This window comes from Trichomycterus rosablanca, chromosome 12 (assembly GCF_030014385.1).
Source record: "Trichomycterus rosablanca isolate fTriRos1 chromosome 12, fTriRos1.hap1, whole genome shotgun sequence".
Classification (NCBI taxonomy): Eukaryota; Metazoa; Chordata; class Actinopteri; order Siluriformes; family Trichomycteridae; genus Trichomycterus; species Trichomycterus rosablanca.
The window spans coordinates 12,641,081-12,668,108 of NC_085999.1; the positions used below are offsets into that span (position 1 = coordinate 12,641,081).

Sequence of the window (27,028 nt, forward strand, 5' to 3'; positions counted from 1 at the left end):
CCTTCTTCACTGTTTCCTACATACTAAAAAGAACATGGGCGGCACTTGCTGACCTGGCTACAAACGGCAGAACTTGCGAATTAGTGCACTTGGAAGTAGATAGAGTGCAGTTTAAAACACGGCGCATGCCTGCTCTGTGACTTGTAAGCCACGCCTACTGGTGCGTCTGCGTTCTCTGATTGGTCAGAACAGAGGTTCTCGGATTCCATTCAGAGTAAAGCTGTGAAGAGTAGAACTTTACGAAGTTAAAGTGTTTACCTATAAAACTAGTTTCCTGCTTACATTCGTTTATATTTCGTTACCTTATGGTGTAATAAAGTATAACTCGTAACAATGTCACTTTGTAAGGAGAAGTCCACTGCTGGAGAGGTGAAAGAAAGCGGAATGAGGAGAAACGGGAGTGTTAGGAACACTAAAGCGATATGCAGTGTGTGTAAGCGCATGTTTAAAGAGCCTAAGCTGCTCTCGTGTTTGCACACGTTCTGTGCTGAGTGTATTCTTCAGTTAGAACCGTTCTCTCCACTCTTACCGAGCTCTGCACGCTCCGAGCAGCTCTCCTTCACCGTTCTGTGCCCTGAGTGTGACACCGAGGTGGAACTCCCGGCCTCCGGGGTGGAGGGACTGACCACAGACCACCTGGCTCTGGATGAAGTGTTCATGGAGACCCTCCTGATGGAGAAGAGTGTGTTGTGTGATCTGTGTGGAGATGCTGAGGGGGAGAAACGTTGTGAAGTCTGCTCTTTTACCCTGTGTGACTTCTGCAGCCAGGCTCACAGGTCAGTCACTTCGTGTGGTCACTCCCAAATCACACACTGTTCACTGTTTTACATGATAGTGCACTAGGGGCAGTTTGGAGTAGCCCATTAAACTTCAGCATGTTTAGGGAGAGTATGCCCAAGTCATCACTGACTGGAGATGTGGACCAAACCCAAGTCCCCACAATTCTGCCCTTTTGTGCCCATGTTTGATATAAAAAAGGTTTACTGACTGACAGGGTTGCATCCAGGGGCATTGGCCCCCAGTTCGATTGGCCCTTGAATTGCCCCAGTAATGTCACTTGTTGCTTCACATAACTTTTTTCCATATATAGGGGTCGCCACGCCTCTCTCTCTCACTTTCTTAACCGCTTATCCAATTTTTGGAGTCTATCCCGGCTTTTCAATGGGCGCAAGGCACACAGTTTGTTTGTTTTATTAGGATTTTAACGTCATGTTTTACACTTTGGTTACATTCATGATAGGAACGGTAGTTACTCATTACACAAGGTTCATTACACAAGGTTATATCGAACACATCTCCAATTCGCCTTACTTGCAAGGCAAGTCTCTGTACTGTGGGAGGAAACCCATGCGGACACGGGGAGAACATGCAAACTCCACACAGAAAGGACCCAGACCGCCCCACCTGGGGATCGAACCCAGAAAAGGCACACAGTAGCACCTTGGATGGGGCGCCAGTCCATCGCAGGGCAGACACACACATACACACACCCATTCACCTACAGGGCAATTTAGTGTCTCCAATTAACCTGACTGCATGTTTTTGGACTGTGGGAGGAAACCGGAGCTCCCGGAGGACACCCACGCAGACACGGGGAGAACATGCAAACTCCATACAGAAAGGACCCAGACCGCCCCGCCTGGGGATCGAACCCAGGACCTTCTTGCTGTGAGGCGACAGTGCTGCCCACTGAGCCACCGTGCCGCCCCCTTTGCCCTGACAAGTGTGTCTCTCAATGGCTAGCCCCACCTCGAACATCATGTCATATCATCATAGCCAATCATGTCCATGCAGACACCCGACCGGCCAATAGCACTGCTGAGATTTGAACCCTGAATCCCCAGATCTCAGCGTACTTTATTGCTGCACCACTGCTTCAGGGAACTTCATTAAGAACTGAAATTTGCAAATGCCACATTCATTTAATTTCAGTGCCAGATCCGCACGTTCAACCCTCTATAAATGAGACATTAAACCAATGCTCTAGCCGACCACTATGGGGACTCTGGTATCAGTTTCAGCAGTAGCACTGGCCTGTTTAGGCATTGACTATGTCTGGGGAAGAAATGGTGGGATTGGGATTGCTGCTTCAACAAGTGCTGGAGCTCTTGTGTTGCCTCCACCTGCTGTTAGTTATAGGTTAAAAAAAAATCATGTGGGCAGCACAGTGGCACAGCAACATGAACCATGGGGACCTGGGTCCACCTATTGTTTTAGAATGAGACTATCATCTAGCTTGTGTTCATTATGTTCATTTGTATTTTATTGCTTTTTTATCAACAGGAGACAAAAGAGGACATCCAGTCATGCCATCCACAGCTTGGATGAGCTGAAGCGGGAGGGACGTCTCTCAAGACGTGTGCTGTGCTCTCTTCATCCAAGCCAGGAGCTGCGTCTCTTCTGTGAATGCTGCGACCTCCCTGTTTGCCTTGAATGTGCTGCAACGCTTCATAGGGACCACCGCTGCTGCCCCATGAATGAGGTCATACACCAGCATGGTGACCGTATCCGGGAGCTGGTCTCTGGAAGTCTTCGGCCTCGCCTCACTCGGCTTGAGGATGCACTGAAATGCGTAGAGATTTCCCAGGATGCTTTACAGGCCCGGGCAGAGACACTGGCAAGTGAAATTCGGGCCTTTTCTTTGGCCTATTCGAGTGCTGTGGAGGCTCACTGTTGCTCTCTGCTCCGCTCTCTGGATGATCTGAGGCTGCAACGTCGCAACCAGCTCCAGCTGCAGAAGGCACAGCTACAGCAGGCACTGTGTGACGTCCGTGGCAGTGTGGACTTTGCTGAACGCTTGCTCACATGTGGCTCAGAGGCGGAGATCCTGAATGCAAAGGAAGTGACCATAAGGAGGCTCTTGAATTTGTTGGAGTCAGGGTTTGATCCCCGCTTGGCTGTTGTTAGCCATGACAGTGGTAGCAATATCTGCTTTTCACCACGTGAGAGTGCAGGCCAAGTGAATGACTTTCCCATGGTTGGAGTTCTACATGCCAAGACTGTCGATCCCAGCAAATGCTCCATTCAAGGAGAAGGTAAGAGCAAGGGTTAGGGGCTTTACAATGCAAGTTCTACAATTACTGACTGTAGTCCATCTGTTTCTCTACATACCTTTTTAGCCTGCTTTCACCCTGTTCTTCTATGGTCAGGACCCCCACAGGACCACCACAGAGCAGGTATTATTTGGGTGGTGGATCATTCTCAGCACTGCGGTGAGAGAATCACTCTATTAGACACTCCTACCTATTTGGTCCACCTTGTAGATGTAAAGTTAGAGACGATCGCTCATTGGTGCTGTTCGAGTTGGTCATCTTCTAGATCTAGACCTTTATCAGTGGTCACAGGACGCTGCCCACGGGGCGCTGTTGGCTGGATATTTTTGGTTGGTGGACTGTTCTCAGTCCAGCAGTGACAGTGAGGTGTTTAAAAAATCCATCAACCCTGCTGTGTCTTATCCACTCATACCAGCACAACACACACTAACACACCACCACCATGTCATTGTAACTGCAGTGCTGAGAATGACTCACCACCCAAATAACCTGACCATTGAAGAACAGCATGAAAGGGGGCTAATACAACATGCAGAGAAACAGACGGACTACAGTCAGTAATTGTAGAAGTACAAAGTGCTTCTATATGGTAATATACTTTGATACTTTGTAAGCTCTGTGCGGACCATGGCTTTTGCTGTAAGATGCAACCAAGTAAATGTAGGAAAATCCTACTGGTGTAACTGAACTTTGGAGTCACTTTGGTGGGTCACTGAATACTATGTAACATGAGTTAGAATGTGATTGGTTTATTCTGAACACAGCCACATACTTAATTATAAGACGATGTGCACACTTATGCAACCACATTATTTTAGTTTTTATTGTATAAATTACAGGTCACATTACAGGTAAGTCTGAGATGATTCATCTTGATCTGATTGTACATCACAAAAACTTGCCATTTTTACAGAGGTGTGTGGACTTTTTATATCCACTGTATTCATGTGCCAGTGTACACACACACATGCGAAAAGGCCTGGGCGATGGAGCACTCTGGTCAATAATTGGTGACATTCTTTGTTCTTATGGCAGCAGTCTGTCAGTCATGGGTTTCTTTCTTTAGCCACGTTCCAGCATGTCTCACGGAGGTACGGACATCAATTCTTCTATTAACTTCTGTTAACCACAACATTTACAAGGAACGTAATTTATTAGGATGATAACAGAAACCACTGGTCTGAAAATTTAAAGGACTAAACTAGTAAACTTGATATGCGTCCTTCATTTATGCAGCCTTATATTTACATTTACATTTTCAACATTTAGCAGATGCCTTTATCCAAAGCGACTCACAGAACTGGGACAGTATACAGTCTGAGCAATTGAGGGTTAAGGGCCTTGCTCAAGGGCCCAACAGCAGCAACCAGGCAGTGGTGGGGCTTGAACCAGCGACCTTCTGATTCGTAGTCCAGTACCTTAACCGCTAAGCTACAACTGCAGCCTTCAGGTGACAATTGCGCTTAATGTGACTAAAATAAATCAACATACAATTTATCAACAGTCCATTTCTAATTAGTTTAAAGATACATCCTAAACCCTTGGGGTTGTTTAGTAGTTGCATGTCCTCAATCCTGGGTTTTGAAGGGATTTGTGGGTGATTAGCATATAAATGATTCAGCATAACACGAATGACATGCATTTAAGAGTGGGTTGAAATGGCTTCAACTTGCAATTGTTGTGTATAGCTCAGAAGCCGTAAAGGGGGAGAAATATCTGCAAGTTGCAACATGTTTATTATGACTCTGGGTTGTGTTTACACTTAACCACTATCTGGGTCATTTCTGCTAACTTCTCGAGTAAAAATGCATGTGTGAAAGTAGAATGAGCACGATGAGCACGGTGGTGAATTCTCATGGTAAAAAAAAGGTCTGCATCTAACATAAACAGACTCCACCAATAGAGAACAGTACTTCGCAACAAGCACAGAGTCGCCAGCGCTATGCTGACTCAGTGACTACAGAGTTCCAAACCTCCTCTAGCATTAACATCAGCAGTAAAACTGTGCACCAGGACCTACTGTACATAGGCAAGCAGCTGCATGCAAGCCTTACATCACCAAGCACACTGCCAATCGTTGGATAGAGTGGTGTAAAGCACACCACTACTGGACTCTGGAGCAGTAGAAAAGTGTTCTGTGGAAATGTCTGGGTTTCACGAATGTCAGGAGAACTAAATTGTGTCAGCTGTGAAGTATGGCAGAGGAGAAACAATGCTATGGCGTTCTTTTTCACCCAAGCCCCTTCATTCCAGTAAAGAGACATTTTAATGCTGCAGCATACCAGACATTTTGGACAACTGTATGCGTCCAGCTTTGCTGAGGGTGTCAAAACATGGACGACTTTTTGTTTTTAAGACCGTAGCTGGATGTTCTAGGTTTACATTCAACTATTAAGGTAGCTGTGCTGTGTATTGTAGCTTCCATTTATTCTATCATTCAATTTATGGGTGTAATTTGATGACTGCTGTGAAATGTGGCACTTTTCTTCCATGAAATCCATGAAATCTGTGATTTTTGAAAAATGAGGTCAGTGAAATTAAGCACATTTTCCTGTGAAAAGTAGGCCCTATAAGTACTTGATAATTCTCTGGGAAATGACACTCACACTTTGATTTGATTTGATTTTATTGAACCATTTCATATTTTATAAATAGATGCAATACCTCCTATAAAAAACTGAAACAGTCAGGGATAACACAAAAAGTCCATAGACTTATTTCCATTGTGGTCCCTAAGTGTCTGAGTGTCAGTCTATAGGCAGCTGTACCTATAAAGCTTGTATTTGGCTCTGGCAGCTGTGATTGAGAGCACAAAACCTGCATGAACCAGACAACCTGATGAAAAATGGTTGTATTTCAATTTTTCATTAACTATTAAGCTATCAGCACTTGTAAACGCCCATAAAAAGTGTTACAGCATCTCTGACATCAGCTGAAAATTACCAGTGTAAACATGTAATCATCTCATCCTCATACTCTGTAATCTACAGATTTCCAGCGAGGTGTTGAGGGCCAGAGAAGCGAGTTTGTACTTGTCTGCAGGGACTGTGCAGGGGAGCAGATGGGCAAAGGAGGAGATCCTGTGCTAGTCAGCATTGTCCATGCAGACAAAAAGGACTGGTGAGTGTAAAACCTTTCTGTGGAACAAATAAGTTTTTTTTAGTCTGAAATCGGTCTCACTTTAATTGTCTGCCCATGGTTATGGATTCTTAGACAGCTGGTTCTCTGTGCTTTCCTGAGGAATTTCACATATACATGACAGTTCAACTTTAGTGCTGTGTTCAGTGTTTGAATATCTCTGGATTTACAGCCACTGAGCTTGTGTGTTACATTCCTGTCACTGGAGACATTGTAAAGTACTAATTGAGACTTCCTTAAATTTGGCTTGTATAGGCCTCTCTGTTCTGACATGCCATGAGAAAACTAAGAAAGACCTGTTCAGAGTCAAAATAGACAGACAGAAAAGCTTTACAGTTTAGAGCAGGGGTGTCAAACTCACGGCCCGCGGGCCAGATCCGGCCCGCCACGTCGTTTTATGTGAGAGCTTAAACGACTGTACGATTGTTGTGATGGTTCGAGTCGTTACAGAGATGTACTTATAATTTAATGGGACTCCTGTGCCTTTAAACGGCAACCGGTGACATCGTAGTCATGGCAACTAACTTTGACCTTCGCTGAGAAGCCATGTGACTTTTACGGCAAAAGAACGCGGGTAGTAATGTAAACAATAATAATAAATATAAATAATTATTTTGCTGTATAATACCAAAGCATCGTCTGTGAGTAGTGGCGTTTATATTCTCAGTTGTTAGTAAATGTTTAGTGAGTATATCGCAGCGTTTTAGTTACAAATTTACCGTAATTAAATACAATTGTTACCGTTACTATAGCAATTAGTATCTTTACACAAAATGCTAACTCCTTAGCGCTATTTTACATTTGGTTAAATCTCATATTGTACCAGATGTAACACTTGACTACAGCTGTGTGCTTTTACTGTATTAAGTTCTTTATTGTTTTTATTGTTTGTATTTTTACTTCATTCTGGTGCACACAGTGTATCACACAGCTGGGAAGCAAATAAAACCGACTATTCTGAAGAGAGCTGTCTGTCTGTCTGTCTGTCTGTCTGTCTGTCTGTCTAGCTGAGCAAGGGGGATAAACTATTAGTGAGGGCAGCACAATTGTCTTAAAATACACTGTAAAATCCTACATTAACTGCATCTCTCAAAATGCAGGCTGATTTTGTGACCTGCAAAGTGACACATCCTGCCAGTAGATGATGTTAAGAAATATTTACACATAATCCCAAAATGTAGAAGAAGATAAGTAAGGAAATTAAGCAGAAGGAGGAAATTTAATGAAAATGAAAACAAGTTTGTGCTTCAGGAAGAGAAAACGGTGTGTCTCTTGTGTTATGAGGCTGTGTCTGTGGTAAAGGAGGACAATGTAAATGCAGAATTTAGCCTCCAAGAAAAACAACAGACTGCAATCACAGCAGGATACATTAAAATCGGCCCTTTGAGGGCCACAATAATGCTGATGTGGCCCTCGGTGAAAATGAGTTTGACACCCCTGGTTTAGAGTTAAAATAGTTTGAGCAGAGGTGCTTAGAAACGTAGAACATTTAAAAAAATATGTATGGATCAAATGTCTATTCCATTTCACTAATTTTCTGTTTCATAGTTTGAATGTACACATTAGTGCTACTGAAAACAGCACTACACACACAGCACTTTTCCACCAAAAGAACTCTGGTTCTTGAACCAGTTCTGTTTGGGTCTCTTCGAACCTTGGTGTTTTTTAGAGAACCGACGCGCGTTTCCACCAGTTTACACTTTGACCTTTACACTTTGACTCGTCCACTGATGACATCACGGTTTGCGCTGAAAAACCAGGTATTATGAGATGCCAGATTAGGATGCTAGTTCGCTGTCTGGAACCTCTTTTTTTATGCATTTTCTCCCTATTTTCCTCCCGATTTAGCGAACTCAATTTTGTCTTCTGCTGCTGAGAGATACCAGATTGCATCCGAGGAGAGCACGTCGCTGTACACGCCTCTTCTGACACGTGCACAGCCCTCCTCTTCTCGCCCCTGCATTCTGCACAGGCGTCTCTTCCACCAATCAGGGTTCTTACACAGCGTATGAAGACTTACCCACCCACTCAAAGTCCGGCCCCCACCCTGCAGATACGGTGGCCAATTAGTATCTGCTGCAGGCACTGCTAATTATGCCCGCCAGATGCCGCCCAGCCGAGGAGCTAAGAAACGCGGTGCTGGTGTGCAAGCAGAATATCTCACTGCACCAAGTGGGTGCTGCAGGAACCTCTTTTCTTTTTTTTTGGGTGGAAACACGTGGAACCGGTTCAAAATCAAGTTCGCGAACAATGGTGGAAAAGGGGTAACAGTAATCACAGTGCACAGTCACGTTTTGAAAGTTTACTTTTTCAACAGACTTCTTTCAACAGTCAGAGGGTCTAATGGTCTAATGCCAATCATTGGTAGGATGGTTGCATCAAGAAAAGCACCCGGTATAAAAATTGGGCCAATGCAGGTATGCAGACCAGAATGACCCACTGTGGTGACCCCTAATATGGAAGAAAATGGGGAACTCTTGGGGAAGTCTTTTGTGGGTTTTCTGAAAATATGCTGGGTCAAAAATCTGTTTTAACCTCATCCTAATTCCTTGTTAGTAAATATGACTGCTTGCTTTTGGGTTTTCTAAAAAATATGACAACATTTAATAATAATAAATAAAAAATATACATTCAGCAATGTATTACTTTTGGTGGTATAATGTAAACAGTCACTTTTGGCAATTTTAAATATTAGTTTGTTTTGTAGCCCTTGGGTGACACAGCTGTCTGTTGGGTTTGAATTGCAGATGTGCTATCAACAGCCCAGGCGACTACACAGACATGATTGTCTATATCTGGAGGGAGGGTGGTTGAAGCCCTGTGATGGATTAGCACCCTGTCCAGGTTATTTTTGCCTGCGTCACATGAAGCTTAGTGTGGCTCTATGTACGCCATACGGGTGGGAAACCAGTGCTGTAGATTGGACATGTGCTGCAGGGGTGTGGTGATCTGGTTCTGCCTGATCAGATCATGGATTGTGCAATTATTAAACTCTGAGATAAAAGTGGAAAAATCCAGAAATAAAATGATTAATGATAATTAAATGATCTATTGTGACAAAAAAATTTTTTTATATCCAGCCTCACACTGCATAGGTCATATATTTTCATTCAGTTTTTTAAAGACTACAAATCCAGCATAAATAGGGTATAAAGTGTAGTGAAGTGTAATGCTATAGTTGTAAGTAATATTGATGAACAGCATGTCTTTATGCTTCCTCTGTGCTCTACAGCAAAGTGGAGACTACGGTTATGGATAATAATGATGGATCATATGCTGTATCCTACACTCCCATGGAACCTGGATCCTACTCTGTGTGGGTGTGTGTAAAAGCACAGCATGTTAAGGTAACAGACTGGTTCTGGGAAAGCTTCCATGCATCAGGGGTGTGTGTATGCAGGAATAATGGTTCAGTGTTGTTCTCTCGGTAGGGCTCACCATTCAGGCTGACGGTGAAGAGAAAGTTCCAGAGACACCGTGGAATCTTTCACTGCTGCTCCTTCTGTTCTAGCGGGGGTGTTAAAGAGGCACGATGCGGCTGCGCTGGAACCATGCCAGGTACAGCACAGGTTTTCAAACCCAGTTCTGAAACATTTGGGACAGTAAGTAAAAAGCAAATAAGAAGTACTGTAGAACTGAATTTGTTTAAACTCTTTATACAGGTATTTAGTTGAAACAGCACAAAGAATAAATATTTTATGTATTACCTTATCACCTTTACACGCACATTCTGAAAAAGTTGGGACTGGGCATATTAAAACCTGGAGTTCTGGAAAATGTTTAAAAACCATTTAAAGCGCCCAGGTGGCGCAGCGGAATATTCCGCTAGCACAACAGCACCGAGATTCTGAACACAGACTCAATAATTGTAGAAATACAAAGTGCTTCTATATGGAAAGTGGAGCTGATAAAATGGACAGTGAGTGTAGAAACAAGGAGGTGGTTTTAATGTTATGGCTGATTGGTGTATACTGTCACAGTACTGTAAGTCGCTTTGGATAAAAGCGTCTGCCAAATGCCGAAAATGTAAGTGTGTGTGTACACAGTATTTGCTTTTCACCTCTTTAGTCCAGCAGGGAAGAGCATGACCAAGGCCATGGCTCTGAGAATCTGAGAAACTGTTCTTTAGTCTACTGGTGCGAGATCATAATGACCCGGACTGTTTGCTTTACAGCAGCAGTTTAAACAAGAATTGACAATGTTGTGTGATGTCTGTGATAAATAAATAGTTTGCTTAGTAAACAGTTTTTCGGGAGCTCGCGTGGTACAGTTCTGTATGCTCGGCAGCCATGCAGCTGGTTAGAATGCTTTCAGTTGTGCTTCTGTAGAAACTCACCAACGGTTTCTGTGGGAACTGGGCCTGTTTCAGTTTTGTGAGGAAGAAGAGTCTGTGTTGGGCTTTATTTGACTAAGTGTGTGAGGTGTGAACATGTGCTTCCATCTCGACACAGTTTTTTTTTTTTTTAATTGTTGGTTTGCTTTTGGGTCTGTTTAGTTGAACACAAGATGGACTACAATATGTGAATAGAGTAATGTCTGGTTGTTAATACACATTGACATGTCATGTGGTCTGAGCTAAACTAATAACATGTTTAAGATGGTACCTGTGATCTTCCTGTAAAGTCAGATCATAACACTACAATTGCATATTCCCCTTTTAGCTGGTAGCACTTCTTAATTCTAATTAGATCCTTTTGAAACAGTTCACAATAAGCAGCTGAATTTGGTAACTGAGGGAATCATGATTGGGTATAAAAGGAGGATCCATCAAAGGCTCAATTCCTGCATGCAAAGATGGTTCATGGCTCACTGACAATTTTTTCACAAAACAATCAGTTCATAAAGAACATTTCTCAAAAGATTGTAAAAAAGTTTTTGGTAGTTCGCCATGTACTTTACACTAAACTGTGAAAAGATTCATGGAATTACACTCAGTCCATGTAGGAAAAACTGGAAACCATTGTTGAATGTGCATGAATTAGCCCTCTTCTAGGCCCATGTTTTTGGGAAAAAAATAGGCCATCAAGAACTCTGTGCCACAGACATAAAGGATTTTCCAGAGTGTAGCGACTCTAGCAAAAGGTGCAAAGCCGACATTTGTCATCTGTCATGGAGGTGTATCAGTGCCCTCTCATGAGTGACTGGCACATGTGTGAAAGTACCAATAACGCAGATTGCATATATTACAATTTTAGAGCATCGTTTTTTTCTGAGGTGCCCTAGATTGCAAGACAGCACCAGGCCTCATTCTGCACAGACAACACCAGTGGGGCTTTGAAGACTCAGTGTGTGTGCTTGACTGGCCTGACTGCAGTACAGATCTGTTTCCTATTTATAATTTATGGCACTTTAAGAAGCCTTTTTTTAACTGTTTTCTTTCCTGTGCATAAACTAATATATTCTCTCTCTCTCTCTCTCTCTCTCTGGGTTTGTGTAAATATGTGTGTGTTTGATGCCTGTACAGGAGGGTTTCGGGGCTGTGGTCATGGTCATAAGGGTCACCCAGGAAAGCCACACTGGTCCTGCTGTGGTAGTGTAGTGGAGAGCTCAGCATGTGCGCTCAGCCTTGTGTCAGGCTCACATCGTGGACATGTACGAACTGTGGAACTCTGACAGAACTCCTACGCCTGGAACACATGAAGAGGTTTTTACTCCTACATGATATGACGAAGACAAACATGAAACAGGTTTTTTAAATATTTGAAACAAGCAGATGTATTATTTTGGGTTATTGCCAGTAGACAAAAACTAAAAAACACAGTGTTCTAGTGTAAATCCTAACAATCACATATTTACTACAGTTTTGTTTTTTGAGTGGAAATGATGCTGTTGCTTTCCTTCTGAATGACAAAACCGATCATTTTTATTATATAGTTATTATTTGGTAACTCTGGGGATTTAAAGGTGCAAAGAGAAACATGTACCAAGCCCTTTAAACAGAACTACAGTATATAAAAACTGGGTGTAAATCCACTAAACGGCAGCAGCACTGTTTCAAATGGATTCCTAAAGCTGTGTATTTTAGTGCTACAGTATTGTTACTGTATACCTCATGCTTTATACTTATTGCTACAATACATTTTGACATTTATATTCTTTACTTAATAGTAAGGATAAATGTGTACTATAGTATTAGATTTTATTTAGTCTTTTGGGGCCACGTGTATCAGTTCAAAGCTTTTTAATTGTTAATTGCAGAGATGATGCACAGCCTCTTTTAATGTGTGATTTAGTACAATCTCCAATTTTTATTATACACAGTCAAGTCACATGATTATGACCACCAGCTAATATCCAGAGAATTTGTAGTAGGGTTTTTTAATATTCGTGCAGGTTATATTACACTACCATCTTTGTTTGTTTGTTTGTTTATTAGGATTTTAACGTCATGTTTTACACTCTTTGGTTGCAATCATGACAGGAACGGTAGTCACTCATTACACAAGATTAATCAGTTCACAAGGTTATATCAAACACAGTCTTGGACAATTTTGTGTCTCCAGTTCACCTCACTTGTACGTCTTTGGACTGTGTGAGGATACCGTAGCACCTGGAGGAAACCCACACAGACACAGGGAGAACATGCAAACTCCACACAGAAATGACCCGGATTGCCCCACCTTTGGATCAAACCCAGGACCTTCTTGCTGTGAGGCCACAGTGCTACCATGCCACCGTGCTGCCCCACTACCATCTTATAACCCTGAAATTATGCCACAGCTGTTAGAGTGGGTCCAGTGTCGCACTGTTTGCTCTGACGGCCGTGGTTTCATAGTTGCTTTTGACTTTCTTCTGAGTTGACACACATTAATTTACCCCTGGGAGAAAACAAATACTAATGAAAGCAATTAACTTAAACATCTATCCTGCCACAAACTTCACAAAAGTGCAAACATAGTGTTAAATCCTAAACAAACAAATCCAAATTTCCCCCAGGTGTAAATGAATGACTGACATTTTGAGTGTGACTGACTGACTGCCCTGTGGTTGTTGATTTAATTTGATCATATATATGTTTTATCAGTTAAGCTATTTTTTGTGTTTGAATATGTACTTTTATTGTATACTTTTCATATTAGCAACCTTTTGCCTACATTTACAGAGACCTCTGTGCTCTTGGCGTACCTTGAGCGGAACAATCAATGATTTATGCTACATAGTTGAGGAGTCAAGGTTTGTACAAGTGCCATTGTTTATTCCTACTAGTTCAGTTAAGGCTGCACCTGGAAGAATGGTGGAACAAGGTAATGCAGGATGTGAACTAAATGTTGCTATATTGAACTGTAACCAGTTGTATGCTGTATCGTTTGTTTTTCATTATTTGAATAATTCATGTATTTTTTATAAACTTATGCATCTGCTCATCTGATTTTGTAGCACTCTGAGGTGAGAGTGACTACCCAGGCTTGTGAGCGCAAAAAGGTGAATAATAAAATATTAGTCTGACCATATTCGAGTCTTGTAGTGTTTTTATTTCAGATCAAATTTACACCACAGGTCCTGTCCAGTGTTGATGGCCTGTCTTCCTCTTAGTATTTCTGGGTGACACTGGAACTGCCACAACTTGGACCAGGATTATTAAAAATGAACCAAAAGGCGCCCAGGTGGTGCAGTGGGATATTCCACCATAACATTAGAACCACCTCCTTGTTTCTACACTCACTGTCCATTTTATCAGCTCCACTAACCATATAGAAGCACTTTGTAGTTCTACAATTAAGGAGTGTAGTCCATCTGTTTCTCTACATACTTTGTTAGCCTCCTTTCATGCTGTTCTTCAATGGTCAGGACTCTCCCAGGACCACTACAGAGCAGGTATTATTTGGGTGGTGGATTATTCTCAGCACAGCAGTGACACTGTCATGGTGGTGGTGTGTTAGTGTATGTTGTGCTGGTATGAGTGGATAAGACAGCAGCGATTATACAGTTTTTAAACACCTTACTGTCACTGCTGGACTGAGAACAGTCCACCAACCTAAAATATCCAGCCAACAGAACCCCGTGGGCAGCGTCCTGTGACCACTGCTGAAAGTCTAGAAGATGACCAACTCAAACAGCAGCAATAGATGAGCGATTGTCTCTGACTTTACGTCTACAATGTGAACCAACTAGGCAGGAGTGTCTAATAGAGTGGACAGTGAGTGGACACGGTATTTAAAACCTCCAGCAGCGCTGCTGTGTCTGATCCACTCATACCAGCACAACACACACAAACACACCACCATCATGTCAGTGTCACTGCAGTGCTGAGAATGATCCACCACCCAATTTATACCTGCTCTGTGGTGGTCCTGACCATTGAAGAACAGGGTGAAAGCAGGCTAAAACAGTATGTTGAGAAACAGATGGACTACACTCAGTAATTGTAGAACTACAAAGTGCTCCTATATGGTAAGTGGAGCTGATAACATGGACAGTGAGTGTAGAAATAAGGAGGTGGTTTTATTGTTATGGCTGATCAGTGTATTCCCCCTTTCTGATGAATCTGGCATACTCCCAGCGTTTAGAAAGTAGGTGGCTCAGAAAGTGCTCTTTTTAAAACCAACACTAGATGGAAGCAATACAATAGGATTTTTACATTACATTAACGACACCTATACCGAAATCTTTCCTCATACAGCTTCTTTACCTCTTAGTCAATCGTAAAAATAGATTTGGGGACTGGTTTAAATCTAAACTAAGTATTAATCGTTTTGAATTTAATTCATGTTTACATTTTGTGCCTTTTCATTCAGGTAGCACCAGGGGTGGAAATAGTGAGAAAAAACAGATATATAATATTATCGTTGTAAAAATAACTAATCATTTTAAATAATATATACTAAAATGCTGCATTAAAACAACGTGTGCTAATTATCGACGCAAGAAAAAAATAGTTTTAAATTTAAAAAGATTGCATTCCCCCTACACATTCCTCACAGTGGTTTGGTCCACTGCCCACCATCACCTGAACCCACACACGTTAATCTGGATGTGTGCCAGTACTGGCTGACCTTCAGTAAGTAGCTGCTTTGCAAAGGTAATTTAAAACTAAGATGTGTCAGATATTTTGTTTAAATTTTACCACTCTAAGGAATAAAAGACAATTACATATGTATCAAGATATGTTCAGGTAGGCAGAAGATCCACTATAAAGTTCAGAAAAATGAACTGAATTTCCTACCAGTTTCTGTGAGTGTGGTCTGCCAGGAATTTATTAGATCTAATGACACCCAGAAAATACCTTTGATTTGTAATCATTGTCCATATTTAAATTGGCATATTTGTCCAAGTCGACTATAATGTGTTACCTACAGGTCATCCTTTGTATTACTGGTTGAACGTATTAAACTTGCAGCCTGTTTAAAATATCAGTACTGTTGGTAGCACATTGGGCGTCCACCTTAAAAATGCTATCTGGAAAATTTACTGTTTATTGTCTCCCCAACATTGAAGTGAAATTTACACCCTGGAGTGTCACAGTGGCACTACATGTAATGTGAAGGACCTGGATTACATCAGTTGGTAGCACTGTCGCCTCACAGCAAGAGGGTCCTGGGTTCGAGCCCCAGGTGGGGCGGTCTGGGTCCTTTCTGTGTGGAGTTTGCATGTTCTCATGTGTCTGCGTGGGTTTACTCCGGGTGCTCCGGTTTCCTCCCACAGTCCAAAGACATGCAAGTGAGGTAAATTGGCGATACTAAATTGTCCATGACTGTGTTTGATATAACCTTGTGAACTGATTAAACTTGTGTAATAAGTAGCTACCGTTCCTGTCATGAACGTAACCGAAGAGTAAAACATGACGTTAAAGTCCTAATAAACAAACAAACAAACCTGGATTACATCCGGTCAATGTGGTTGATGTTTGATGTTTTCCCATGTCTCTGTGGGGTTCCTACAGGTGCCCTGTGTTCCCCATTATTCAAAAATAAAAACATGCAGAACTGGCTGTACTACAGGCAGTACATTACTGTACTGACGTATGATTAATGCATCTAGGTTTTATTTTATTGGCACTTTGTCAGTAGTATGCTTGTCAAGAAATGTAGTTTGTGCTAAAAGTTAAAGAAACATGAATTACAATACAGTGTAATGTTATAATGTTAAAATGTTTACATCACGTGTAACTTGTGTATTCATCAGCAGTACTGGAAAAGCACACATTATTTCATGTGCATGTAAAAATGGCTTGATTTTAAAGGCAAAATCCTGTTAACTTTGTAATAAGTGTAGATTGTTTGGGAAAGTACTGTAAAAATTTTATTTGACACTTTTTTTACACTAGTCACACCACATTCTTGCTTTTTATTAATGTTTTTAGGTTGTGACAGTCTTCACAGATACCATGTAGCTGCTTGCCCAAAGAATTCAAATCAACAAACAAAAAACACATATAGTTTGCATGTATGTCATGACAGTATTGAGTTTTATAATAACTTATTTTCAGAGACTAAATGACAAATTTTTGTCCCTATATAAGTTCATTAAAATATGCTTAACCAGGGAAAGCAGGAGGCTTAATACACTGCCTGGCCAAAAAAAAAGTCACACAATATTTGGTTGGACCGCCTTTAACTTTGATTACGGCACGCATTCGCTGTGGCATCGTTTCCACAAGCTTCTGCAATGTCACATTTATTTCTGTCCAGAGTTGCATTCATCTTTCCCCAAGATCTTGTATTGATGATGGGAGATTGGGACCACTGTGCAAAGTCTTCTCCAGCACATCCCAAAGATTCTCAATGGGGTTCAGGTCTGGACTCTGTGGTGGCTAATCCATGTGTGAAAATGATGTCTCATGCTCCCTGAACCACTCTTTCACAATCTGAGCCCGATGAATCCTGGCATCGTCATCTTGGAATATGCCCGTGCCATCAGGGAAGAAAAAATCCATTGATGGAATAACATGGTCGTTCAGTATATTCAGGTAGTCAGCTGACCTCATTCTTTGGGCACATAACATTGCTGAACCTAGACCTGACCAACTGCAGCAACCCCAGATCATAGCACTGCCCCCACAGGCTTGTACGGTAGGCACAAGGCATGATGGGTGCATCACTTCAGCCGCCTCTCTTCTTACCCTGATGCGCCCATCACTCTGGAACAGGGTAAATCTGGACTCATCAGACCACATGACCTTCTTCCATTGCTCCAGAGTCCAATCTTTATGCTTCCTAGCAAATTGAAGCCGTTTTGCTGGTTAGCCTCACTGACAAGTGGTTTTCTTAAGGCTACACAGCTGATTAGTCCCTTGAGTTCCCTTCGCATTGTGTTACTTTCACTATTAAACATCCCTGAGTTCTACAGTAGTTTTTCTACCATTTGATTTCACCAAACGTTTAATTGATCGCCGATCACGATCATTCAAGATTTTTTTCCAACCACATTCTTTCCTCGAAGATGATGCCCCCCCCCCCCCACTGTCCTTCCACTTTTTAATAATGTGTTGGACAGTTCTTAACCCAATTTTAGTAGTTTCAGCTTCTCCTTAGATGTTTTCTCTGTTTGATGCATGCCAATAATTTGACCCTTCTGAAACAGATGAACATCTTTTCCACGACCACAGGATGTGTCTTTCCACATGGTTGTTTAACAAATGAGAAGCTACTCACTGCATTAGTTAGGGTTAAATAACTTGTTGCCAGCTGAAACATAATCACCCATGCAGTAATTATCCAATGGGAGGCTCTTACCTATTTGCTTAGTTAAATCCAGGTGGTGACCTTTTTTTGGCCAGGCAGTGTATAATAATGAGTTTAAAGGTTCCTGGGAAAGAAAAAAGTACCTGCTTTTGCTTTTTTGAACAGAGGTTATTTCTTGTGCAGCAGCTTTGAAGCTAATGGGTGGGTAACACTGTTGCCTCACACCAAGAAGATCCTGGGTTTGATCCCCAGGTGGGGCGGTCTCGGTCCTTTCTGTATGGAGTTTGCATGTTCAAATAATGTAGCCTAGTTAGACTTATTTGTCTAACTGGGGGCTATTTGTCTAAACAGGGCTTGTTGCGCCCGTCTTTTACGACTGCTAATCGTAAGACGCTTCTTGGCGTCATAAGACGAAAAATGCTCAAGGGCTAAGGGCGGGTCTACGTGATGTATTAGGGTTGGTAGTTTTGTGACGCTCCCAGGTTGCTCAATCGGGCAATGCCACATGGCTGTGAGGGAGTCTACGTTTATTTGCTGTAGTTGGTAGTTCTGAGACGCTCCCAGGTTGCTCCATCCGGGCAATGCCACATGGCTGTGAGGAAGTCTACGTTTATTTGCTGTAGTTGGTAGTTTTGAGACGCCCCCAGGTTGCTCTATCCGGGCAATGCCACACGGCTGTGAGGGAGTCTACGTTTATTTGCTGTAGTTGGTAGTTCTGAGACGCTCCCAGGTTGCTCCATCCGGGCAATGCCACACGGCTGTGAGGGAGTCTACGTTTATTTGCTGTAGTTGGTAGTTCTGAGACGCTCCCAGGTTGCTCCATCCGGGCAATGCCACATGGCTGTGAGGGAGTCTACGTTTATTTGCTCTAGTTGGTAGTTCTGAGACGCTCCCAGGTTGCTCCATCCGGGCAATGCCACATGGCTGTGAGGGAGTCTACGTTTATTTGCTGTAGTTGGTAGTTCTGAGACGCTCCCAGGTTGCTCCATCCGGGCAATGCCACACGGCTGTGAGGGAGTCTACGTTTATTTGCTCTAGTTGGTAGTTCTGAGACGCTCCCAGGTTGCTCTATCTGGGCAATGCCACATGGCTGTGAGGGAGTCTACGTTTATTTGCTGTAGTTGGTAGTTCTGAGACGCTCCCAGGTTGCTCCATCCGGGCAATGCCACATGGCTGTGAGGGAGTCTACGTTTATTTGCTGTAGTTGGTAGTTCTGAGACGCTCCCAGGTTGCTCTATCTGGGCAATGCCACATGGCTGTGAGGAAGTCTACGTTTATTTGCTCTAGTTGGTAGTTCTGAGACGCTCCCAGGTTGCTCTATCCGGGCAATGCCACACGGCTGTGAGGGAGTCTACGTTTATTTGCTGTAGTTGGTAGTTTTGAGACGCCCCCAGGTTGCTCTATCCGGGCAATGCCACACGGCTGTGAGGGAGTCTACGTTTATTTGCTGTAGTTGGTAGTTCTGAGACGCTCCCAGGTTGCTCCATCCGGGCAATGCCACACGGCTGTGAGGGAGTCTACGTTTATTTGCTGTAGTTGGTAGTTCTGAGACGCTCCCAGGTTGCTCCATCCGGGCAATGCCACACGGCTGTGAGGGAGTCTACGTTTATTTGCTCTAGTTGGTAGTTCTGAGACGCTCCCAGGTTGCTCTATCTGGGCAATGCCACATGGCTGTGAGGGAGTCTACGTTTATTTGCTGTAGTTGGTAGTTCTGAGACGCTCCCAGGTTGCTCCATCCGGGCAATGCCACATGGCTGTGAGGGAGTCTACGTTTATTTGCTGTAGTTGGTAGTTCTGAGACGCTCCCAGGTTGCTCTATCTGGGCAATGCCACATGGCTGTGAGGAAGTCTACGTTTATTTGCTCTAGTTGGTAGTTCTGAGACGCTCCCAGGTTGCTCTATCCGGGCAATGCCACATGACTGTGAGGAAGTCTACGTTTATTTGCTCTAGTTGGTAGTTCTGAGACGCTCCCAGGTTGCTCCATCCGGGCAATGCCACATGACTGTGAGGGAGTCTACGTTTATTTGCTGTAGTTGGTAGTTCTGAGACGCTCCCAGGTTGCTCTATCTGGGCAATGCCACACGGCTGTGAGGAAGTCTACGTTTATTTGCTCTAGTTGGTAGTTCTGAGACGCTCCCAGGTTGCTCTATCCGGGCAATGCCACATGGCTGTGAGGGAGTCTACGTTTATTTGCTCTAGTTGGTAGTTCTGAGACGCTCCCAGGTTGCTCTATCCGGGCAATGCCACATGGCTGTGAGGGAGTCTACGTTTATTTGCTGTAGTTGGTAGTTCTGAGACGCGCCCAGGTTGCTCTATCTGGGCAATGCCACATGACTGTGAGGAAGTCTACGTTTATTTGCTCTAGTTGGTAGTTCTGAGACGCTCCCAGGTTGCTCTATCCGGGCAATGCCACATGGCTGTGAGGGAGTCTACGTTTATTTGCTCTAGTTGGTAGTTCTGAGACGCTCCCAGGTTGCTCTATCCGGGCAATGCCACATGGCTGTGAGGGAGTCTACGTTTATTTGCTCTAGTTGGTAGTTCTGAGACGCTCCCAGGTTGCTCTATCCGGGCAATGCCACATGGCTGTGAGGGAGTCTACGTTTATTTGCTCTAGTTGGTAGTTCTGAGACGCTCCCAGGTTGCTCTATCCGGGCAATGCCACATGGCTGTGAGGGAGTCTACGTTTATTTGCTCTAGTTGGTAGTTCTGAGACGCTCCCAGGTTGCTCTATCCGGGCAATGCCACATGGCTGTGAGGGAGTCTACGTTTATTTGCTGTAGTTGGTAGTTCTGAGACGCTCCCAGGTTGCTCTATCTGGGCAATGCCACATGACTGTGAGGAAGTCTACGTTTATTTGCTCTAGTTGGTAGTTCTGAGACGCTCCCAGGTTGCTCTATCCGGGCAATGCCACATGGCTGTGAGGGAGTCTACGTTTATTTGCTCTAGTTGGTAGTTCTGAGACGCTCCCAGGTTGCTCTATCTGGGCAATGCCACATGGCTGTGAGGGAGTCTACGTTTATTTGCTGTAGTTGGTAGTTCTGAGACGCTCCCAGGTTGCTCTATCTGGGCAATGCCACACGGCTGTGAGGAAGTCTACGTTTATTTGCTCTAGTTGGTAGTTCTGAGACGCTCCCAGGTTGCTCTATCCGGGCAATGCCACATGGCTGTGAGGGAGTCTACGTTTATTTGCTCTAGTTGGTAGTTCTGAGACGCTCCCAGGTTGCTCTATCCGGGCAATGCCACATGGCTGTGAGGGAGTCTACGTTTATTTGCTGTAGTTGGTAGTTCTGAGACGCTCCCAGGTTGCTCTATCTGGGCAATGCCACATGACTGTGAGGAAGTCTACGTTTATTTGCTCTAGTTGGTAGTTCTGAGATGCTCCCAGGTTGCTCTATCCGGGCAATGCCACATGGCTGTGAGGGAGTCTACGTTTATTTGCTCTAGTTGGTAGTTCTGAGACGCTCCCAGGTTGCTCTATCCGGGCAATGCCACATGGCTGTGAGGGAGTCTACGTTTATTTGCTCTAGTTGGTAGTTCTGAGACGCTCCCAGGTTGCTCTATCCGGGCAATGCCACAAGGCTGTGAGGGAGTCTACGTTTATTTGCTGTAGTTGGTAGTTTTGAGACGCCCCCAGGTTGCTCTATCCGGGCAATGCCACACGGCTGTGAGGGAGTCTACGTTTATTTGCTGTAGTTGGTAGCTTTGAGACGCTCCCAGGTTGCTCCATCCGGGCAATGCCACACGGCTGTGAGGGAGTCTACGTTTATTTGCTGTAGTTGGTAGTTCTGAGACGCCCCCAGGTTGCTCTATCCGGGCAATGCCACATGGCTGTGAGGGAGTCTACGTTTATTTGCTGTAGTTGGTAGTTCTGAGACGCCCCCAGGTTGCTCTATCCGGGCAATGCCACATGGCTGTGAGGGAGTCTACGTTTATTTGCTGTAGTTGGTAGTTCTGAGACGCTCCCAGGTTGCTCCATCCGGGCAATGCCACACGGCTGTGAGGGAGTCTACGTTTATTTGCTGTAGTTGGTAGTTCTGAGACGCTCCCAGGTTGCTCTATCCGGGCAATGCCACATGGCTGTGAGGGAGTCTACGTTTATTTGCTGTAGTTGGTAGTTTTGAGACGCCCCCAGGTTGCTCTATCCGGGCAATGCCACACGGCTGTGAGGGAGTCTACGTTTATTTGCTGTAGTTGGTAGTTCTGAGACGCCCCCAGGTTGCTCTATCCGGGCAATGCCACATGGCTGTGAGGGAGTCTACGTTTATTTGCTCTAGTTGGTAGTTCTGAGACGCTCCCAGGTTGCTCCATCCGGGCAATGCCACATGGCTGTGAGGAAGTCTACGTTTATTTGCTCTAGTTGGTAGTTCTGAGACGCTCCCAGGTTGCTCTATCCGGGCAATGCCACATGGCTGTGAGGGAGTCTACGTTTATTTGCTGTAGTTGGTAGCTTTGAGACGCTCCCAGGTTGCTCCATCCGGGCAATGCCACACGGCTGTGAGGGAGTCTACGTTTATTTGCTGTAGTTGGTAGTTCTGAGACGCCCCCAGGTTGCTCTATCCGGGCAATGCCACATGGCTGTGAGGGAGTCTACGTTTATTTGCTGTAGTTGGTAGTTCTGAGACGCTCCCAGGTTGCTCCATCCGGGCAATGCCACATGGCTGTGAGGAAGTCTACGTTTATTTGCTCTAGTTGGTAGTTCTGAGACGCTCCCAGGTTGCTCTATCCGGGCAATGCCACATGGCTGTGAGGGAGTCTACGTTTATTTGCTCTATTTGGTAGTTCTGAGACGCTCCCAGGTTGCTCTATCCGGGCAATGCCACATGGCTGTGAGGGAGTCTACGTTTATTTGCTCTAGTTGGTAGTTCTGAGACGCTCCCAGGTTGCTCTATCCGGGCAATGCCACATGGCTGTGAGGAAGTCTACGTTTATTTGCTCTATTTGGTAGTTCTGAGACGCTCCCAGGTTGCTCTATCCGGGCAATGCCACATGGCTGTGAGGGAGTCTACGTTTATTTGCTCTAGTTGGTAGTTCTGAGACGCTCCCAGGTTGCTCTATCCGGGCAATGCCACATGGCTGTGAGGGAGTCTACGTTTATTTGCTCTAGTTGGTAGTTCTGAGACGCTCCCAGGTTGCTCTATCCGGGCAATGCCACATGGCTGTGAGGGAGTCTACGTTTATTTGCTCTAGTTGGTAGTTCTGAGACGCTCCCAGGTTGCTCTATCCGGGCAATGCCACATGGCTGTGAGGAAGTCTACGTTTATTTGCTCTATTTGGTAGTTCTGAGACGCTCCCAGGTTGCTCTATCCGGGCAATGCCACATGGCTGTGAGGGAGTCTACGTTTATTTGCTCTAGTTGGTAGTTCTGAGACGCTCCCAGGTTGCTCTATCCGGGCAATGCCACATGGCTGTGAGGGAGTCTACGTTTATTTGCTCTAGTTGGTAGTTCTGAGACGCTCCCAGGTTGCTCTATCCGGGCAATGCCACACGGCTGTGAGGGAGTCTACGTTTATTTGCAGTAGTTGGTAGTTTTGAGACGCTCCCTGCCTGCACCAGGCGGGCGGTCTGTTATGGGATGCTGAAGGCGAGGGGTGGAGTCAATGCTGTCTAGCTGTTAGCTATTGCAGTGACAACATCCTGTACAGGAGCGGCTGCCATTGGCCATGGTTACTGAACAAACCGGAGCTCTAAATGAAGATAAATTCGGTTTGAGGATATAAAACACGGGTTTTCGGAGAACCTTCGTGTGTTTTAGGAGGACATGTGGGCGGTTTGGAATAATTGGCGTGGTTTTTATTTCAGAGCAGCGACGAGGGGATGCAGCAGTAGCGATGGCTGTGGGCAGAGGGAGGATCGGGCTGCTGAGTTAGCTTAGCTCTAAGCTAGCTAGATGCCTTTACTCACAGAGATAGAGAGAGAGACGCAGTCTTCAGTAGAGCTAGCATTCATTTCTTTTATTTGATGCTTTGTGTGATTAACAAGCGGGTTTGTTTATGTTCAGTGGTTCTCTCTCGGAGCGCTCAGGCTTGTGTGTATAGAGAAGGCGGTTATGCTGCTGACACGACATCACTGACGCTGTGGGGGCCTTTTACACACAGCTCTTAATACTCTGCATAAAGTCTACATTGTAATTCAGAGTTCATTTCACATTTGCTAATCCAATAAACATTTCAACTGGGTGGTTAAACTCGCTGTGATGTTGCGAGGCACTGAGTAGCTGTTTTACTGTAAATACGATCAAATAAACGTCCCTGCTTTAACCTTTATGATTAAACAGTATAGATTAGATTTGACATAGTTAGCTAATGCATTACTCTCCAGACCAAATCCGACACTCGGGAGCATTTGGATCAAATACCATCGTGGATCGGAATGATCAGCAGAAGATCATCAAGGTACGTGGACGTGTTTGTCATGCTTGTTTAATTTGACCAGTTGTAATGAGGGCAACATTATTGTGTCGCCTACAGCGTCAGTTTTATGTTGATGAATGCTGCTACACTCCTGCTGTGACTGCAGTTTACTGCTCGTTTTACATGAAAATTAGTAGTTTTAGTGTTTAGACTAAAGTGCATAGCTTGTTTATTATTATAAAGCTGCTGTATGCACGTTCTTTGCTTAGAATTAAATGCACTCCTATACAAATCTGTAGAGAACAGAGAATTCATTAAACATGTTTAATTAATGATTGTTGATGGTGTGTTTAATGATGGTGGGTAGGCAATGTGGAGTAGGCTAGAAGGTTTCAACAATCAGCACACTATGCTGTGATAAACAGAAACAATCTGGGGATATATATATATATATATATATATATATATATATATATATATATATATATATATATATATATATATATATATATCTACACATACACACACATTTATATGCAGTATATATATATATATATGAGCCTGGACTGGTTTGCAAGACCATTTCTACGTTTATTGGACTCACAGTAAATCACAGTGAGAGCCATTATTCCAAATCAAGAAAACTTGAAACAGAATTAACCGGTCTTTATAATGTCTCAGAGAACAGATCGATAACTACTCCTGGAAGTCATGTATTTAAGGAACTATAAAGTGTGTTTAGACTAAAGTGCATAGTTTGTTTATCATTATAACACTGCTGTATGCACGTCCTTTTGCTTAGAATCAAATCTGTAGAGAACAGAAAATTCTTCTTAGTTGCTCATTTAAGAACCATGTTTAATTGATGATTGTTGATGATGAGTTATTTATACTAGGCATAACCAGGCTAGGTTACTAATATCCCTGTTGAATTTAAACATGACTTAAATAGAACCTTTTAGGCAATATAGAGTAGGCTAGAAGGTTCAACAATCAGCACACTGCTGTGATAAACTGAAACGGTTAGAAGAAATTAAAATATTCACAAATACACACACACACACACACACACACACACACACACACACACACACACACACACACACACAGGACCACCACAGGACCACCACAGAGCAGGCATTATTTAGGTGGTGGATGACTCTCAGCACTGCAGTGACACTGACATGGTGGTGGTGTGTTAGTGTGTGTTGTGCTGGTATGAGTGGATCAGGCACAGCAATGCTGCTGGAGTTTTTAAATACCGTGTCCACTCACTGTCCACTCTATTAGACACTCCTACCTAGTTGGTTCACCTTGTAGATGTGAAGTCAGAGACGATTGCTCATCTGTTGCTGCTGTTTGAGTTGGTCATCTCATATATGTATGTGTATATACTGTATATACGGTTTTTGGACTCAGTAAATTACAGTGAGAGTCATTATTCCAAATTAAGAAAACTTGAAACGGAATCAACCGGTCTTTAAAATGTCTCAGAGAAGTCATGTATTTAAGGAACTATGTAGTGTGTTTAGACTAAAGTGCATAGTTTGTTTATCATTATAACGCTGCTGTATGCATGTTCTTTGCTTAGAATCAAATCTGTAGACATTTTGTTTTGCAGCCACTAAATGGCAGCAGAATACTCAAAAAATCAGGTATCAGTCCACTTAGTCTCCAGTTTTTTGGACAGACGCTACAACCCCAGGCACAATCTTTAATGTTCTTTAAAAGTTCATTGATTTGTACTGTGAACACACGATAGTGGAAGAAGGGGTGTAGTGTACTGTAAAACCGACCTTGCAAGGTTTCATCACGAGTAGATTGCAATAAGAAATTTAGATGAATCAGAATCCCCTAGTCCTTTCAAAAATGAAATGACTTTAGTCTGTGCAAACACTTCCGTATTTTGTAATATCCCCTTTAACAGATACAACTTTTTTTGTAGCAAGCCAGATTTCAGTTCCTGTTTTAGAAATGTTCACTCATTCTTCCCTGCAAAACGCATCTACTGTAGATCTGAGTTGTAAGTTAGGGGATTCTCACGATGATTTTTAAAGCTTTAGCTCACGTTTCTTGTAGAAGTTCTAGTGGATTTTAATTTAAATTTTATTGGATTATTGTCCTGAACTCTGTTCTGTACTAAGTGTGTCACATTTACCTCCAGAATTTGCTGATATTTAGCTAAATCAGCTTTTAAATCTACTTGTCTTTAAACCCCACATCATGCTTAACAGTTGTAAGGGGGTGCTCTGCTTATCTATTGCTGCTCACCAAACATACTGTTGGTCACTGTGACCAGAGTTGAAATTTTACTTCATCAGCCCACAGCACTTGCAGTTAAAAGCTTTCTGCATTGACTAGGTGTATTTAGTCTTCTGCTATGTAGGCATCACTTACCTTTGCTTTTAGATTTTCAGTAAGCTGTTTAGAGGAGTCCATGGTTGTTGTACAAGTGTAAACACAAGAGTCTGATTATTTACTAAGCTTTAGAAATGAAGATTTGCATAATTAAAATACTAAGATGTTGAGATCGTGATTATTTTGCTATTTACAGTACTTATATATAGAAATATAGAAATAAGTAATTGGGACTGAGCTTCCCATACCTTTCTATTGTAGCTTCGAATTAAAATGAGTGTGTGTAGTATACTTAACTACTATTAAACAGTCTCTTACAATAGAACTGAATAATAAGAGCCACTTGTTTTAGCAGGATTTGCTTTAGAAGTAAAATTCAGCATAGGTAGTTGAGAAAATTCTTCTTGTTGACCTAGTTATTTAAAATGCAAGTTCAAACGTTTTTTAACAATTAAGTCTAGTGTGTCAGCTGATTTAAGGTTTAGCTTCATTCCAGTAACAGTTGTG

At 43.3% G+C, this 27,028-nt stretch overlaps 2 protein-coding genes across 2 annotated transcripts in view; both read left to right on the forward strand.

The window, feature by feature from the left end:
- Positions 1-333: 333 nt before the first annotated feature.
- trim45 (tripartite motif containing 45) lies at positions 334-11,804 on the forward strand. Its single transcript, XM_063006470.1, has 6 exons — positions 334-776; positions 2,284-3,047; positions 6,056-6,173; positions 9,424-9,538; positions 9,623-9,749; positions 11,656-11,804. Exons 1-6 carry the CDS (start codon positions 334-336, stop codon positions 11,802-11,804), a joined length of 1,716 nt encoding a protein of 571 aa, XP_062862540.1.
- An 11,713-nt stretch (positions 11,805-23,517) lies between these two features.
- Positions 23,518-27,028, forward strand: part of man1a2 (mannosidase, alpha, class 1A, member 2) — a 116,521-nt gene continuing 113,010 nt past the window's right edge. Inside the window, exon 1 of the mRNA XM_063005464.1 lies at positions 23,518-24,205. The gene's annotated coding sequence lies outside the window, so the exon portion shown is untranslated. The remainder of the gene's footprint in view (positions 24,206-27,028) is intronic.